The following is a 15,665-nucleotide window of genomic DNA, read 5'->3' as shown; positions in this document are numbered from 1 at the left end:
GACTGTGATGCGTGGAGGATTGTTTAAGCATTACCGCACTTCAGGGAAAAGGGAGTTACAGCGAGGGACTTCAGCTGTAGGCCAGATCCCTGCCAGGGCAGACAACAGATCAACAAAGACAAGAGCAACGATGAGTGTTTTGGCTGCTGTATCTGCAGTAGGAGATGTGTTTGTAGGACATCACTACAGGTGTCACACAGGATTTGGGAAGGGAAGGTCTCCAGAATACACACACAGGCAGCAGCTACCTGGAAGCAACATTAAGGAGCTGAGATGACTCTTCTATGAGTCTAGATATGAACGTGTTTTTCCAAGAGAAGGGTTAAGGTACAGCCTTGAAAAAGAGCTTTATCCTTTCTTCAGAAGTGAACAAGATGCATATTGAGAGTTCTCCTCTAGGACGTAAACGTGTCAGTCTCTGAAGGCGACAGCCCTGCACCAAGAAGAGCATCAATAAAAATAAAAGCTATGTCTGGAAGAGGAGATAAAGCAGTCACACTAGACTAATAGTCCTGCAGGTTCAACACTCAGCTTCCATTCGAGACAGACAAAATGGTATCAGTGGGTTCCAATAAAAAGATCTTGGGTAGAAGGAACAAATATTTTATGAAAAAAATAAAAGCACGTGTGATTATGTGATATGCTGCTGGGTCCAAAATTCCAAGTGCCAAGAGGAAGGTTTGCTGAAAGGTGGTTGAAAAGAAATAGTGACATGCCCTAAATTAAAAGAAGCGCAGCTTCCTGAAGGTACCTTATGTACCTCAGTTTTTCAAGTTCTGAAATGTTTGTTAATCCTACTGCTTACAGTAATGTTTTTAAGGGTACTTGGCTGTTTAATCACAATACTGGGCCAGATTTTATGTGTGTGTGTGCTCACCCTGAAATCTGTGTGAGCTGGGCATCTAAAAATGTATAAATATTTTATAAAAAGTAGTAAAACCAGTAGCTCCCTGTCTGCAGAGCATGCAATTCACTCGAAGAGTCTCTATCACCCAGGGTTTGTTGAGGACAAAACCAATGTTGGAAAGTGTTTGTCGGGTGTTTGGGCTGCTTCGGTGTCTGTTGGGCTTTTGGGGTTTCATGTTCTTGTTGGTGCCTGGAGTTAAATTTGAACCAAGTCGGGGACAGGTCAGGCGTGTACCAGGTAACGGCCCTGGCTAATGCCTTGTAATTTGGGCTGATGCTGCGCCTGTTCCTTGTGCTGGCTCTGATTTCTCTTGGAGGATTTTTGCTGGTTACGGCAGTCCCATGTCAGCTGCACACCTTTTCTGCGGGGTCGTCTTTGGCACAGGTCCGCAGGGGGGCTCAAGGGCTTTTGTGCCTTGCCAGTGAGCTGAAACATCACAGGAGGAAACAAGGGGTTCATCATAAAATATCTTTTCATGCGAAGAATGTAATCTTTTTGTGGTGACTGAACTTCCTTCTCTAAAGCATGTCAAAAGAAAAGATGAATGTCAGAACCCACTCGGCTTTGAGGCAAAATGTATGGCATTTGAAAGGCGAGCTGCAAGTTTGCTGGCTTTGCAGGAAGCATCCGTGTAGAAAATGTGTGAAAAGATGGTGCAGTGTACAAAAGAGATGGGAATTCAAAACTGAAAAAGCCTGGAAGATTCAAATAAATGTAACTTCTACAAATACAGAAGGATGAGTTGGAGCATTCAGAGCAGTTATACAGTCACTTGAGCAAAAAGGATTATGGGCTAGACAAGCAGTGCTCTGGGATACCCTTCCTCTACCTAAACGGCATCCTCATTTTCTGCAAAGTGTTAGTAAGCGCAGAGGAAACAGTTCCAATTGTTCAGCAGGGACAAAAATGATCACAAATACTTGCATAGACATGCCGGTTCTGATGTTAGCCAGCCAGCACAGGCTGCCAGCGGAAAGTCTGGTGTGATAGTCGTGGGCCTGTCCCACTGATTTTGGTGCAGTAGGAATTCACTTAATGTTTTCCACTAAGCCAAAATACTAGGGCAGTGCAAAGATGAGCAGATGACCCTGGGCTAGCAGAAGTTACACCCTGTATAAATACGTATTTGTTCCTCCACCAGACAGAGCATTTTGGATTCGGAAAAACAAGAGAGAAAAATAATCTTTATTCACCTTGTAGAGAACTCTCTCTGGCAATGACCAGGGCAGCCCCGAAGGACAGGGGGGCTGCGCACACCCCAGCCGTGCTGTTAAGTGCCAAGGCCCAGTCTCTGCCTCCAGGCGTGAGCGGCATGGCTGAAATCTGCTATTCTCCCCTCTCCCCACAAAAATACCAACCTAAACTGGCTGTGCCTGTGCTGCTGATTGGGAATGACTGCTGTCCCCAGCCTGCCTGCCACTGCCAGGGAGAGCGTGGCTTGTCTGGAGATGCGGGGCGTGCTGGGCACTGCCTGAGCCCGTGCCCTGGTCCTGTTCAGTTTAAGGGGAAAGATGGGGTCCATCACCCTAACTTTCGCAGAAGAAAATCTAACTTCATGGTGTGGGGGATGTTTTTATAACTAAGTGTTGTGGTGGATTGATTTCACCTAACTGCAGCTGTCCAGACAGCATCTAGTGTAAGCACAGAAGAGCTTCTGGAGAGCCGTTCAGGTCACCTCCACTGCCTGCCTCTTCTGGATGTGAAGTCGCCCTCTGAACAGCTGTTGCTGCCTGGGCAGGGCTGGGGTGGTCACAGGAAGGGCTGTGCTGAAGGAAGGAGTTCCTGCTCTTGCAGGGGATGTGGCTTAGTGCTAACTAAAACAGGGTTCCTGTCCAGTCAGCACTTTGGCTATCTGGCCCTTGTGCTGGCAGAGGGGAAGGGCTGGAGCAAGGCAGGGACGGGGCGGCTGTCGGGCTGCAGGACACTCGCCTCCGAACTGTGGCTGTAGGGAGCAGAACCCAGTCTTGTGTTTCTGTAGTATCTTGAGTTGCTCTTTCTACTTGTAGAGAAAATCTTGAACTCAGGTTGCAAAAGTTACATATATGATTTATAGGAGCATTTGCTTGCATCACTCTTGACAATAATGTTTAAAAGCATATTGGTGGGAGAGAATGTGACTGGACACGTTATCCCAGAGGAACGGACTCCAGCTCGGAAGAGGTCGGCAAAGCTGACTTGGAATGTAACAAAATACACAAAAAGAGCGATGGGTGGATGGGGAAAGGATGTCTCTAGGAGGGGACCAAGACTTGTGCACAAGTGATGAAGCATGCTTAATTATTAAATAGCACCAGGACAAGACTAAAAACCAGATACTCCTAGTGGTAGCACATCTATTACCAGGTAACCACTCGATAACCCTCAAGTAGCTTTCAAGCAGAAAGTGTTGTGGGTAAGGAAAACAGTCCCTCATGGTGACCAGAGTAATGACAGGCTTTGTCTGGAAAGAGAAGTTCCTCCAGGCTGGAGGGAGTCTAAGTCATAAGGGACTGGTGGGGAAGGAGTTAAAAGTGCATAATGCAGCCAGAGGCAGCACGGGGTTAGGACTGCTGTCTCTGTCCTGCTTCCCAGGCTCACCCCTGGTACTGGACTGTGTTTATATACAAATCGCTCTTGTACTCCTGGGGGTCTTGCTGCAGAGGAGGTAACAACCGAATAGACACTCGGTTCAGAAAAATCCCCAAGAGCACTACGCTCCAAATCACGTGGGACCTACTTACTTGGATCTGCTAGCACTGTGCCAAAACGTGACTCCATCACTGTCCCTCATGTAAGAAGCCCATTTTGTATGTGTTAATACTGCTTTTTGGTACTTGTAATGATTTGTAAAATTGGTTATACTTCCTAAATAAACAGTTGTAGAAAACAGAGGTGGAAGCAGAGCAGTACTTCACTCCCCCGCGTACGTGTGGCTTTCGTTTTGCTCACGGCTCAAGACCATCTACAGCTGCATTGTTCCTGACTCACACAGTGATGGTAGCCCACTTCCTTTCGCTTCCCCTGAGCATCATGTACAGCACTATTCCAACCTGAATCAAGAACTTGAGGCTTAATTTACCTTCCAGCTCTGCCCTGGAGCAGCACGCCTGTAGCCTGAGCTGCCTTCTCTGCTGTCGCAGACAGGCTGCCTGCCTTGGGGACGACAGTAAAGCTGCTCCCAGGGTCGGCCCCATCCCTCGTGCCCAAGCTGCTCTGAGCCAGAGGACCATCGCGGTGCCCTGTAAAAGTGCTGCCTTGAAGCAGTACCACCACCCATCCCCGCATGGCTTCTGCACAGAAATCACGCACAGAAGCGGGGCGGGAAGGACTCAAACCCCTTTGTGTGCCACCATCTCAACGCCTTTGCAAGGAAACCTCACGTCCAAGGGTGACCTTCACACCATTTAAAAGCAAGACTAAGCCACTTCAGCCCAGGTGACTGCATCTGGCCCTTCAGCACAGATCCCCCAAGCCCTGACCAGCCTCACCCAGCTCCTGAGGGCTCCTCAAGGCTCACGGTGGGAGCTCGCCACTGACACGGGTGGAAAAATGTGGTCTGAGGGACTAAACGCTTTTCCCGGGTTCTGACTGACCCCTGGCTCCCGCCATGACAGGAACTCCCTGACTCTGAGGAGACGCTCGGCCCTGAAGCACAAAGGGGCTTCTCAGGCTCCTGCTCCCGGGTCCGCCGGGCCCCCCTTGGCGCCGAGGCAGCGCCCCTGCTCCCGCAGAGGGCCCCTGCCTCGGCCCCGGCCCCTGCCTCGGCCCCGGCCCCGGTTGCCGCTCCCGGGGGACTCCGCCGCCATTTCCCCCCCACACACCCACCGCCACCGGTCCCGCCGCGCCGCCGGGGGGCGCTGTGAGCGGCGCGCGGAGCCCCACCGCCCTCTCTGCGAGGCGGGGTGCTCGGCGTCGCTCGCTCCCTCGCGCGTGCGTGCCGTGCGTTTGGCGCGCGCGGCGGCCCGTAGCCCGCGCGCGGCGGCGGCGGCGGCGGCGGAGCGGGGGGGGGGGGACGATGGCGGGCGCGGCGGCGGCGGGCGGAGGCGGCGGCGGCGGTGGTGGGCCGGGACCGGGGCCGGTGGCGCAGGGGCTGAAGGAGGCGCTGGTGGAGACGCTGACGGGGATCCTGTGCCCGGTGCAGGCGGTGCGCGCCGCCGCTGAGGAGCAGGTGAAGGTGCTGGAGGTGACGGAGGGTGAGTGAGGGCCGGGCCGCGCTGAGGGGATCGGAGGTGGAGGGGGGTGGCGGTGTCCGGGTGGGGAGGGGCCGCCGCCTTCCCCGAGCGTTTCCCGGTACCGGTGCCTCGTGGCCGCGCGTTGGCCTCGGCCAAAACTTCCAGCTTCAGCGCTGGGGCCGGCGCCGGCGGCTTTCCTACCGGCTGTAGGCGTGTGCCCGGTTTCTCCCGAGCAGCCCCTGCCCCGCCGCAGGAGTTCAGCTGCGGGTTCGCCGGTGGGACTTCGCTCGGGCTGCCTCCGGCCTGCAGCGGAGGTCAGCGGGCAGAGCCGCAGCAGGGTTTCTTCAAGGCACCGCTCTCGTCAGTGGGACGCGAGGGAAACAGCCGTGGGGCAGTGCGGGGAAGGGCCGTGGGACGGCGTGGTGTTGTGCGAGGACTGGGTGACCAAGGAGCACCCTAAGCTCACCAGTGGTAGGACGTGGAGCGGGTGGGATGGCGCAGCAGCGGGGCTGTTGCTTTGGGCACCTCTTTCCACCTGAGGCGAAGACTTCAGGGTCGCTCACACGACGGTCACGGAGAGCCTTCCTGCTGCGCGTTTGTCTGCAGGCCCTGTCCCACTCCCACAGTGATCCTCTTCACCTCTGGACATGTGTGCCCTTGTGCTTGCCCACGTCGTGCAGGTCGGCATCTGTACGTGGCGTGTTTTGGGTTGAGTGTGATCAGGACGTAGCTCTGCCCTCGTCTTGTGTGAAACTCCTGTGACGGGGCCCTGACACTCCTGCGTCTGCTGTGGAGAGCTGAGGGCATGCGGGACACTGGAGCTGGATGGCAACCGGCCTATGGCTTTGAAAAGACAGAGCTTAAAAGAGCAAGTGCCCCAAATTTGAACAGTGTTTCTCATTATTCCATTACTCATCTGGCCTTTTTATGGTGGCACTAAGCTAGCTCATGCACTTGCTGCTTTTCTGGGGTGGAAGCTACCATTAAAAACCTATTGATGGTAACATTTTATTTTGCTTCAGCTTAAATGTTATAACCCATCCCAAAAAACTGGAATCTGTAGAAACCACTGGAAGATTTGCAGGTAGTCTGCCGTTACGGGAGCTGGGCTCTGGAGAGCGTGGCGCTGCAGCCCTTGGCCCTAAGTTGTGCCTGTGGCCTGGCAGCTTGATGGGCTGGTTGTTCATGGACCCTCCTGGAAATTTTGCCTTACCTTTGTCTGATTGTGCCATTCTGAAAGTGTTTTGTGAAGTGTTTTAAAGCCTTTCTGCTCCTGAACTTTAGCTCAGAAATGTTATCAAAGGGATTATGGTAAAGAGAAGGAAGGTGTAAGGACATGACTGGGTCAAGAACAGTGTTGTGATTATGTTACTCTGTGAATGAGATCAGGGTGATGAAAGGAAGGCAAATTGTTTGATAAAATGTTTCTTGTTATGCAGTCCCTTAACACGTGCTTGTAACACTCTCAGGTTAAGTCTTCCTTGATGCATTACCAGGAAATCTGTGTGTTGCCACCGCAGCTATTGGAGGTTTTAATGAGTGACTTGACGGCATTTGCAGTAGTACGAGTCTGGAAGTGCTGTGAGGTTCATTAGCCTATAGAGCCTTTTCCTTGCAAAGCTAATACAGTCAGCGTGGTCTTCAGTGGCAACTTTTTTTTCCCCAAACAGTCTGAATCTTATCACAAGAAATGAAATCAAGTTTGTGTAATGGTTTGGGTAGCAGATTTCCAGAAAATAAAGTTTTTTGAAGACTCTAGGTGATGGATGTCCCTAAGGCCCCTTTGAGAGCCCAGGAATGCAACAGAATTACATTTGGTGGATAACATTACGGGCAAGAGGAATGGAGTCATCTACGCTTCTATTTCTTCACTGTTTTACAAATATCCTAAAGTCATGCAGTACTTCTCTGCAGTTGCAGTCCCAGAACTGCACAGGTGTGTTGCAGGAGCTGTACCCGTGACCTGGAGGAGGTTACAGAATACCCTCTCATGCAGTTTGCAGGTGACACCACACTGGAGGGGAGGTGGGTGATGTCCTTGAGGGCAAGGTTTCCACCCAGAGAGCCCTGCAGGAATGGACTGAGAGGAACCTCTTGAAATTCAGCAAGGACGGATAGCAAGTTCTGCGCCTGCAATGGGAGAACCCACCACAGGGATGCAGATCAGGCACTGCCTGGGGGGGGAGCAGCTTTGTGGCAAAGGGCCTGGAAATCCTGGTGGCCGGTGAGCTGGACAGGGCCAGCGGTGTGCCCTGGAGGCCACTTGTATCCCAGGCTGTATGAACAGGATCAGAGGCAGAGATCAGCCCTCTCTAGTCAGCGCTTGTTAGACCACATCTCAAATACTTGTCTGGTTTTGCTCCTACCCCCTGAGTACAAGAAAGACAGGGACAAATGGGAGTGAGTTCAGCAAAAGGGCCATCAAGTTGGTTGGGGAATTGCAGCGCTTGCCACATGAGGAAGTGCTGGAGGAGAGGGGTTTTCCAGTATGGAGACAAGAGGGTTTTGGGGGTGGATCTGACAGCAGCTTCTGGTAACTATGAGGAGGTTGTCAAGACACTGCGGGGTAGGAGAGGATGAAGGAAAGCAGGCAGAAACTGAAACAAGAGGTTCAGACTGGATATAAGGAGAAATTTTTTCACTGTGAGGAGAGCCAAGCTTTGGAGCAGGTTGTCCAGAGAAGCTGTGCCGTTTCCATCCTTGAGTATTTCCAAGACCTGCCTAGAAAATGCTCTGAGCAACCTGATTTGATGCTGCTGATGGTGCTTTGATCATGGGGGTTGGACTGAAGACCTCCTTTCAGCTGAATTATTCTGCACTTCTGTGATTCCTCCTCTCTTGTCCTAGTCAAGCAGCATGGAAGGAATAAGCTATATTCTCCTTTCTGTGTTGTCTTTGGTGTGGAGAATCTTGCAGAAACCTAGAGGAAGAGGAATCCTAAAGGAATACAGTGTTTGCCAACACTTTATTATTGAGGTAAAGAAATGTAGGTTATGTGTGTCAGAAGTACTTTGAAGAAACAAAAAATGCAGTATCATTAAGCAGTGTAAAGAAGATGCTGAAAGTAAAAGTGAGGCAGTAGAAAAGAGCACAAATATTGGTACTTTTAATGAAAAATAAATGAAAGTAGGCAAAAAAAATTGAAAAAAAACTTGTTAAAGACATAAAAACGTATGATGCTTTCCACTGTTGCAGAAGCAGAAAGCATTTCAGGGAGTGTGCGTGGCCACCAGCTGACTGAAGTGTGCAGGGTACATTCAGGGAGTATAGGGCTGCAGAAGAGCTGAATTCCTTGTGTAGGTGTTGACTTAACTTGCCACGTGGAAGGGCCTCTACAGGAGACACGTTGCAGAATCCATGTCAAGTTGAAGCATGAGTAGAAGCATTTTCACTTATCAGTTTACTTTAAACAGCAAGTGCTACAGGATGGATCTCCAAGAGTTTTAAAGGGACTGAAACGTTAAATTACCATGCTACAAATTGTGCTGTAAAACTCGCCACTGAAGGTCGTTTAGGGACCAGATAAATGTAAGTTGGTAAACACAGGACAGCTTTTAGTAAGGGCTCTAAGATGAGGAGCAGAGGGGTGAATGCTGAGGTTGTTACAGGTGAGTGGGTGTGGCTGTTGCACTGCCTGCAATGGTTAAAATCATGTTAAGAGTTGGAATGAGGAGAGCTGGGCGCATGCGATTGTTGGGGCAGAGGCGATCTGTGTTTAATAGAAGAGCTGTTTGAAGGAGTCCTGGGGCTGCCAAAAAACTTTTAGAAAATTCCCTTACTTAAACTTTTTGAAGAAACTAAACTGCTGGGGATAGGTCTTGAATTAATAACTGAAGAAAAGCTTGAAGACAAGAGGTAGAAGTGTCTGGTCATGTTTCACGCTGTAGGGAGATAATCAAGAGTCCCACGTGAAGCTGGACTGCTCAGCACGTCTATAAATGATGTGGAGAAGAGTGAATAGTGGTGTGGCAAAGTTGCTGATAGTGCTGTGCTGTTCAGTCTGGCCAGGGTGAGAATCGATGGCAAAAATTATAGAATGATTTCACAAGGGTGAGTTGAGTGTGCAAACAGTTGCAGTGTTGGTCGGCAAAGTAATGTTCAGAGGGGAGGAGACAGCCCAGATGATACCTTAAAAAGTAACGGGCTGTCCTAACTATTGCCACTGGGAGAAGAGATCCCATTGTCAGTGTGGAGAGTTTCCTGAAAATACCCATTCACTGCTCAGCCGTGCTCCGAAAGCCAAATGGACCGTTAAGGAGGGAACAGAGAACAAAGCGCGACATAAATTCCTCATGCTTCTGCAGTCCGAGTGCCGCATGCATTACTGGCTTGCTGCTCTCTGGAGGGATAAAGCAGGGCAGTAAAAATGCAGCACAGAGACATTGACAGAGGTGTGGAAAAGCTGCTGTTCTCAGAAGGAGCGAATACATTGACTTTTCTGCCTGGGAAAGAGTTAGCAGAGATGGAGACTCTAAAATCATGAGCGACAGAGAAAGTGAGTGAGGAGTGATCATTTGTGACTTCTCATAAAGCGAACATGAGATGAAAATGAACCTGAAACAAGCAGAAGCAATTAGGTTGTTTCCCCTGGTGTGCAAACTATGGAACTCATCACTGCTGGATGTTAGAGGTAGAAATGGTTTTAAAATGGTTTGACAATCCTGGAGGAAAAAACTCATCAAGAACCATTAAAGACACTGGTCAGATACAACACCTGCTTCAGGAGGTTCCCAACGCCAAGATTTCCGAGGGGTTGTGTTGGGGGAAGCGTTGCTCTGCCCTCACCTCTTTCCTTAAGCTGCTTGCAGGTTGGGTTGTGTAACACAGTTAAGCCAATACAGCAGTTAGCTCTCCCCACGTGCTGTGTGCTGCCCTGCGCTAGTGCCTGCTCTGCTCCATGCAGGGTTTAGCCAGGTTGGGATGGTTCAGTTTTTTGAGGATGCAGCCGAGCTCCCTGAAGCAGCTTGATAGCGGACCTGGCCAGTGCTTCTACAAGGGGATGGGTGGAAATGCAGTCAGAGGTGAGCCTCTGGAACAGGCTGAACTGTCCAAGAGGAGTCTCCTGTCTGACTCGATACAGATGTTCTGGAGGAGTACGGGACGTCAGGTCTGGAGTAAGGACATGGTGGCAGTTTCTTCCTGCCATGTCACACTTTAGCAGCTTCCAAACATGTCCACAGCGACTCAGTCTCTTCCCTGCATCTTCTGTCTGCTGAGAAAGTGTGGGAGTAGGCACCACCTGACAGCTTGTGGATGGAAGATGCATTATTTGTCTCCAGAAAGATGAAAGTTCACCTGGTGACCTCTGTTGTCTCTAGGTTTTAATGGAACATAAGTAAAAGCGATGTCTGAGACTGTTCGGGGGAAGGCAGGAGAAATGAGAGCTTCAGGTTGAGCGGTACTGCTGTGTGTGCATCTTACTTGGCTTGACTCCGCCATCGACTTGTTCCCAGTGCAGTGGGGACAGTGTTTCCGTTCCCCCTTTATCTGGTCTGTCCAGGTAACATCGTACACCACCTCTGATGGTATATGTGTGTGTGCTATGGCTGACGTCATATGACTTGAGGATAATTCCGTAATATGTAAAAATAGTATCTTTCTCTAGGTCTTACGATATCGGAGAACACGTATGGAGGCCAAGCCACCTCCAGGAATGTCAGAGCAGGGACAGTGTCGCTCTGAAGGAGGTGTAGGGTGTACATCCACCAGGAGGGATCATTCTTCGACCCAATTAAGAGGAGCAATGTCTGTAACACATTCCTTAAATTATGCTGATAAGGGGTTTTAATGCCAACTTTGTATACAGTTGAAAAATACCGCTACCCACTTGCCTGGTTAGATAACAAGTTTGGTGTTTTATGGTGATGGTATTAAGTCTCTGAGCTATTTGCTCTTGTGTTCTGGAGGTGTGGTGGTGATAGATGAATGGCTCCAGGCTGGAGAATTGCCTTTTTTTGCCTGCCTACGTTATGTGTTTCTGTTTGCCCTTTTTGCAGGTAGAAGAGGCATTTATCTGGCTACCTTCAGCATGGCTTATGTTGTGACATCTTGTGCATGAAAAGGCATCTTCAGCTCAGTCCTTTGCAAGGTCATTTGTTGCCAGAAGCTGAGATATGCAGGTGGCTGTGAGGGTGGTGCTGACCTTGGCAAATTGACTCATGTCAGTCTGGGCATGCTGACTCTCTTCAAAGTTTCTTGTCCATCTTGTTTGAGACTAGTCCTGTGCAGGAGACAACCAATGCTTTGATCTGAACGTGATCTCAGATTTGAATATTGGCTTTACAGGTCTTGTAAATGTTCTTTTAGTGTCTTCTCTTCCAGGCGGCTCAGCACATTTAGTTTGATGCTTTAAAACTCCATTGATTCTCTGATGATATTTGCATGATATGGTTTGCAGTCCATTTGTAGCAGGAGAACAGCCCTAGGGACAATGATAGCACAAAACTTGTAGTGTCACTTGTGCTTCACCAGTTCAGCATGTTTTGCTTATGGTCAGTTCCTTCCCGACATAACTGTTTTGATGCATATGGTGTTGAGAGTAGTTTCTGTGTTGTGTCAGGTACCTCCTTGAATACATGATTTTATGGTATTGTGTGGAAGGAGGGATTCTGGAGAATTTACAAACATGACCACAATATGTGGTTGTATGGGGGGGTCTCTTGGCTGTAACTTGAGCTTTAGTAGAGTGGATAATGGGCAGAAATGGGTGGAAATCCTGTGAATGGATAAATTGCACTGAATTTTTAACAGGAGTTAACATTTTAACATTGAACTGAATTTCTAACAAGGAAATCAAAACAAGAAATGGCCACGTTGGGACACATGATATCTGACTTTCAGGAAGAAAGGGTATTCACAGCAGCAAACGGTGTTATTTGCACTGTGAAATGCTGCAGACATGTTCAGTGTAGTGAGAAGCTGCAAAGAAGGGATTTCAAATGAGATACCTAAAGCCATCACAGATTCTGGAGAAGACCGGCCTTAATCTTTCTGTCCTTTGCTGAGAAACGAGGAAAATACAGCTGTAGTTTTCAGAGGCGTGCTGAAAAAAAGAGTGCTTTTGGAGTAGTCATAGAGCGTCATGATGGATGCTGAAGAAGTTCCTCAAAGAAACACATTTGTAGTGTGTAAAAATTATGGCTAAGCATTAGGTACTTACTTGATATTTCTTCCTAGTCCATCTGCAGATTCCCTCCATGCTCTGCACTGGTCTGACCTTGTAGCTGATCCTGCTTTGAGCAGGAGATTGGACAGGATGACCTCCTGAAGTCCCTTTCAACCCAAATTACTTTATGATGATGTTATTGAAAACCAGTCCTGTGGAAAACGTCTGCGCCTGTGTAGCTGAAGACTGTGATGCACAAGGGGTGGGCAGATGTTGCGTAAAGGGAACTCGATTTCTGAGATCTGGTCTCTGCAAACTGAGTGTTGTTTTAATTTGGAGTGTCAGCGGCCATGGGGCAGTGGATTCACCTGGGTTGGCTGATGCAGCTACCCCGGCCTCTCCCTCTGCCAGTTGCCTGTTCTCTGCCCCCAGCAGAGACAACTAAAAGGGACCTGTAGCAGCTCCTGAACCAGCTCTGTATGGACATACTGAGCTGGACTCAGTTGGTGCTGGCCCACTTCAACAAGGTAGGATGTGAAGTGCACTGATTCAGTAGAAAGTTCTGCTCATTTATTCTTCCCTGCTTGCTTAATACTATTTTTTGGTTTGGTCCGGCTTAATTGCTCCAAAAAGTTGGGGACGAAGAGGTAGTAGGTTACATAAACTGGCTATGTGGTAGATGGAGCTTGGCTGTGAAGGAGGAGAGTTGGATTTCACTAGTGTTGAGGTTAATGGAGAGGAGAAACAGAGATGGGAGGAAATGTGTTTGCTACGTGTTCCCTATGCCAGGCCCTTCCTTAAAAGTTGCTAATCTTTTGGTTTTACTGACTTTATCTTGGGAAGAAGACTTGATGCTTCTGTTATCTCAAATCTGCAAAATATAAGTGGAGGAAGCACTTATGAAGAGATGTATTTGAACTGCAGTTGCCCATGATAAAAATGGAAAGTTTCCCCAACTGGCAAAAAAAAAAAGATAAACCAGTTCTTTGAGAAGAGAGGAGCCAGTGAGCTATACAATGATCAGTGTAATTTCAGTCCCTGGAAAGATGCTTGGACCAGCTCGTTAAACAGCTTGCCAGCATCTATAACATAATAGGATAAATAGATGCTACACAGCTAATACAGTTTTATATGATCTGTTCTCAATAAATCAATCTAATTTTTGTTTGACAGGAGAGCTTGCTTATTCCTTAAGCAAGTGCTGGGTACAAATGATCTGAGTTCAGTAGAGTTCTTGATATGAATTTGCCACAATGGTAATTTATCAGTTAAGAACATACAATTTTGTAATATTTTAAGATGCACAGTTGGCTGAAAACCTGTGCATAGAGTTGTTATTGGTGGCTTATTGTGAAACCCAAAGGGCTTTTAAGAGAGAGCTCTTGGTTGCTGCAGTAGTGAGTACACCTCTAGTTTACTGATGATGGCACTGCAATCTGCTTGGAGAGCAGAATTAAAAAGATGTTGGAAAATTGGAGAGATGGCCTGAAATAATTGAAAAGAAATTCTGTAAATCAAGTGCAGAGTACCATACGTAAAGGAAAAAATCAAATGCATATATGCAACCAGATTTAAAGATTGCAAAGTAGAGCCATAGTAGCGAGTTGCAACTATGTGAAGCTGTTGCATTTATTCTGTCTTCTTAGTTCATTTATACCCCTTAAAAATGTGGCTGAAATGCAATGCCATACTCAAGTCTAGAATATTGCAGACAGCTAGAAGAATAATTACTGCTACAGTTAAGAGGAGTATTATGTTAAGTACATCTCAGAATGAGGATCCCTGCTTTTGCAGCCAGCATAAGAGGGGTTTTTTTTCCTTTTTTTTTTTTTTTTTTTAAATGCATGATTATGAAAAAAGGTTGAAGGAGCTGGGCATGTTGAGTGTAAGCATGGGAAAGTGAGAGGCAATTATCTCCCAGCCCAGAAAAACCTCTTACAAGTGAGGTGGATATTGGGAGAAACTCAGATAACCACATTTGTGAAGCACTCGAATATGCTGCTAAGGAGTTGCAGAAGAATTTTCAATACATTTTTGTCAGGGATGCTGTCTGTGGGAGTCAGGTTGTGCTAGCAGGGCCTCAGGGCATACCTTCTGCTCCACAGTTTCTAGAACTAACACCTCACAAATGCATTTCTTAAGCAGACTAGCAAAATTAAATGAAGTATTTAGTACAGTTATCAGCTACCCAGAACTTAAAGTTGCAATTTTAAACAAATTTATCGAGGCATATGGATTTACCATACCAGAACAGCTTCCTGGTTTTTATTTCCTGTGCTCATTCAACAGAATTGGTACAAGCATTTTAATTTTGCCTTTGTTACAGAACTTGCTTGGCAACTAAAAGCAGCTCTTGCTTTTTCTGGACAAATTTCTTACTGGAGAAGGTCCCACAGCCTGAATGACTGTACAGGCAGTTTCTGGTGTCAGTGTGCTTGGGCAGGGTTTGCTCAGGAAGGCGCTTGGTGCGTTCTGAGCTGTCTTCGGGTGTGTTTTGGGACAGCTGAAGTGATGTTTCCAAATCACTCTCTGGATGAACCCGGCTTGTCCCAAAAGGAACTGCTGGCTGACAGTCTTCTGTCTTACCCCATCCTGCATCTTATCCATGCATCCCTCATGTAGGGACTTGACTAATGATGTTACGTTGTAGATGAGATTTTTGTAAAAGTTGAAAATCATTTGCATGTTATTAACCTGCATTGCAAAATTTCTTGCCCAGGAGAAAAAGAAATAAGATTCTGAGAAAATAAATTAAGTTTGTGCAGAAAGCACAAGGGAGAATTAATGCTTGTGTTTCAGTTGAGTAGCTATGCTTTGGAATTATCTTCTCCTTCCCACATATGAGTCATTCAACTGGTATGATGTCTTTCTCCAAAAATCTTGATGAGTTTTGCTCTGTGGGAATAAAAGTTATGATACCAACATTTTTTTTTTTCCCCCTTGCAGAATTTGGTGTTCATTTAGCAGAACTGACCGTAGATCCCCAGGGAGCTCTGGCCATCCGTCAGGTGAGTTTACCTGGAACTGTAGAAAGAATTTTGATGGTAGTGTCCTTGGTTTTTAAAATATTCTCTCACATTTCCAGGTGAAAAATTGGAGGTAGCTTTCCATTACCGCTTCTCCATTTTCTTTTACATTTCTCTAGAGCCGTCACTTTCTCTTTCAACATTATTCAGGTGTTACAAACTTACCTTTTTTGAAAATAGTGCTTTTTGGAGTTAATAAACCTGGTGCTGAGACAGTACTGTACTGGGAATGGACACAACTTATTAGGTGGATGGTAGGTGTAAGCAAGCAGAAGTGTGACTTGTCTTTGCAGCAGCTTTTTCTGTAGGTGTTTTCCTCCTTGAAAAGAAAGTTTAGGTTCTGTATTTCTTTAGTTACCATGTGGCCCATATCTTTTGCCGTTTTAGAGGTGGGGAAGTAAAGCTGCTGCCTTGTGTCAGTGCTGTACAGGCCATCATTGCTCAGTGAATGACCATCAGTTCATCTTTTTACTGTG

General features: G+C 47.6%; 1 protein-coding gene across 1 annotated transcript in view; it reads left to right on the top strand.

The window, feature by feature from the left end:
• The first annotated feature begins 4,867 nt into the window (after positions 1-4,867).
• Positions 4,868-15,665, top strand: part of IPO9 (importin 9) — a 40,178-nt gene continuing 29,380 nt past the window's right edge. Inside the window, exons 1-2 of the mRNA XM_072844950.1 lie at positions 4,868-5,079; positions 15,110-15,171. Of these exons, the coding sequence (XP_072701051.1) occupies positions 4,902-5,079; positions 15,110-15,171 (240 nt within the window). The 5' untranslated portion in view covers positions 4,868-4,901. The remainder of the gene's footprint in view (positions 5,080-15,109; positions 15,172-15,665) is intronic.

Source organism: Ciconia boyciana, chromosome 23, assembly GCF_034638445.1.
Source record: "Ciconia boyciana chromosome 23, ASM3463844v1, whole genome shotgun sequence".
In the NCBI taxonomy this organism is placed as follows: domain Eukaryota; kingdom Metazoa; phylum Chordata; class Aves; order Ciconiiformes; family Ciconiidae; genus Ciconia; species Ciconia boyciana.
The sequence above is the reverse complement of the archived record's forward strand: the minus strand, read 5'-3'. Positions and strand labels throughout refer to the sequence as shown.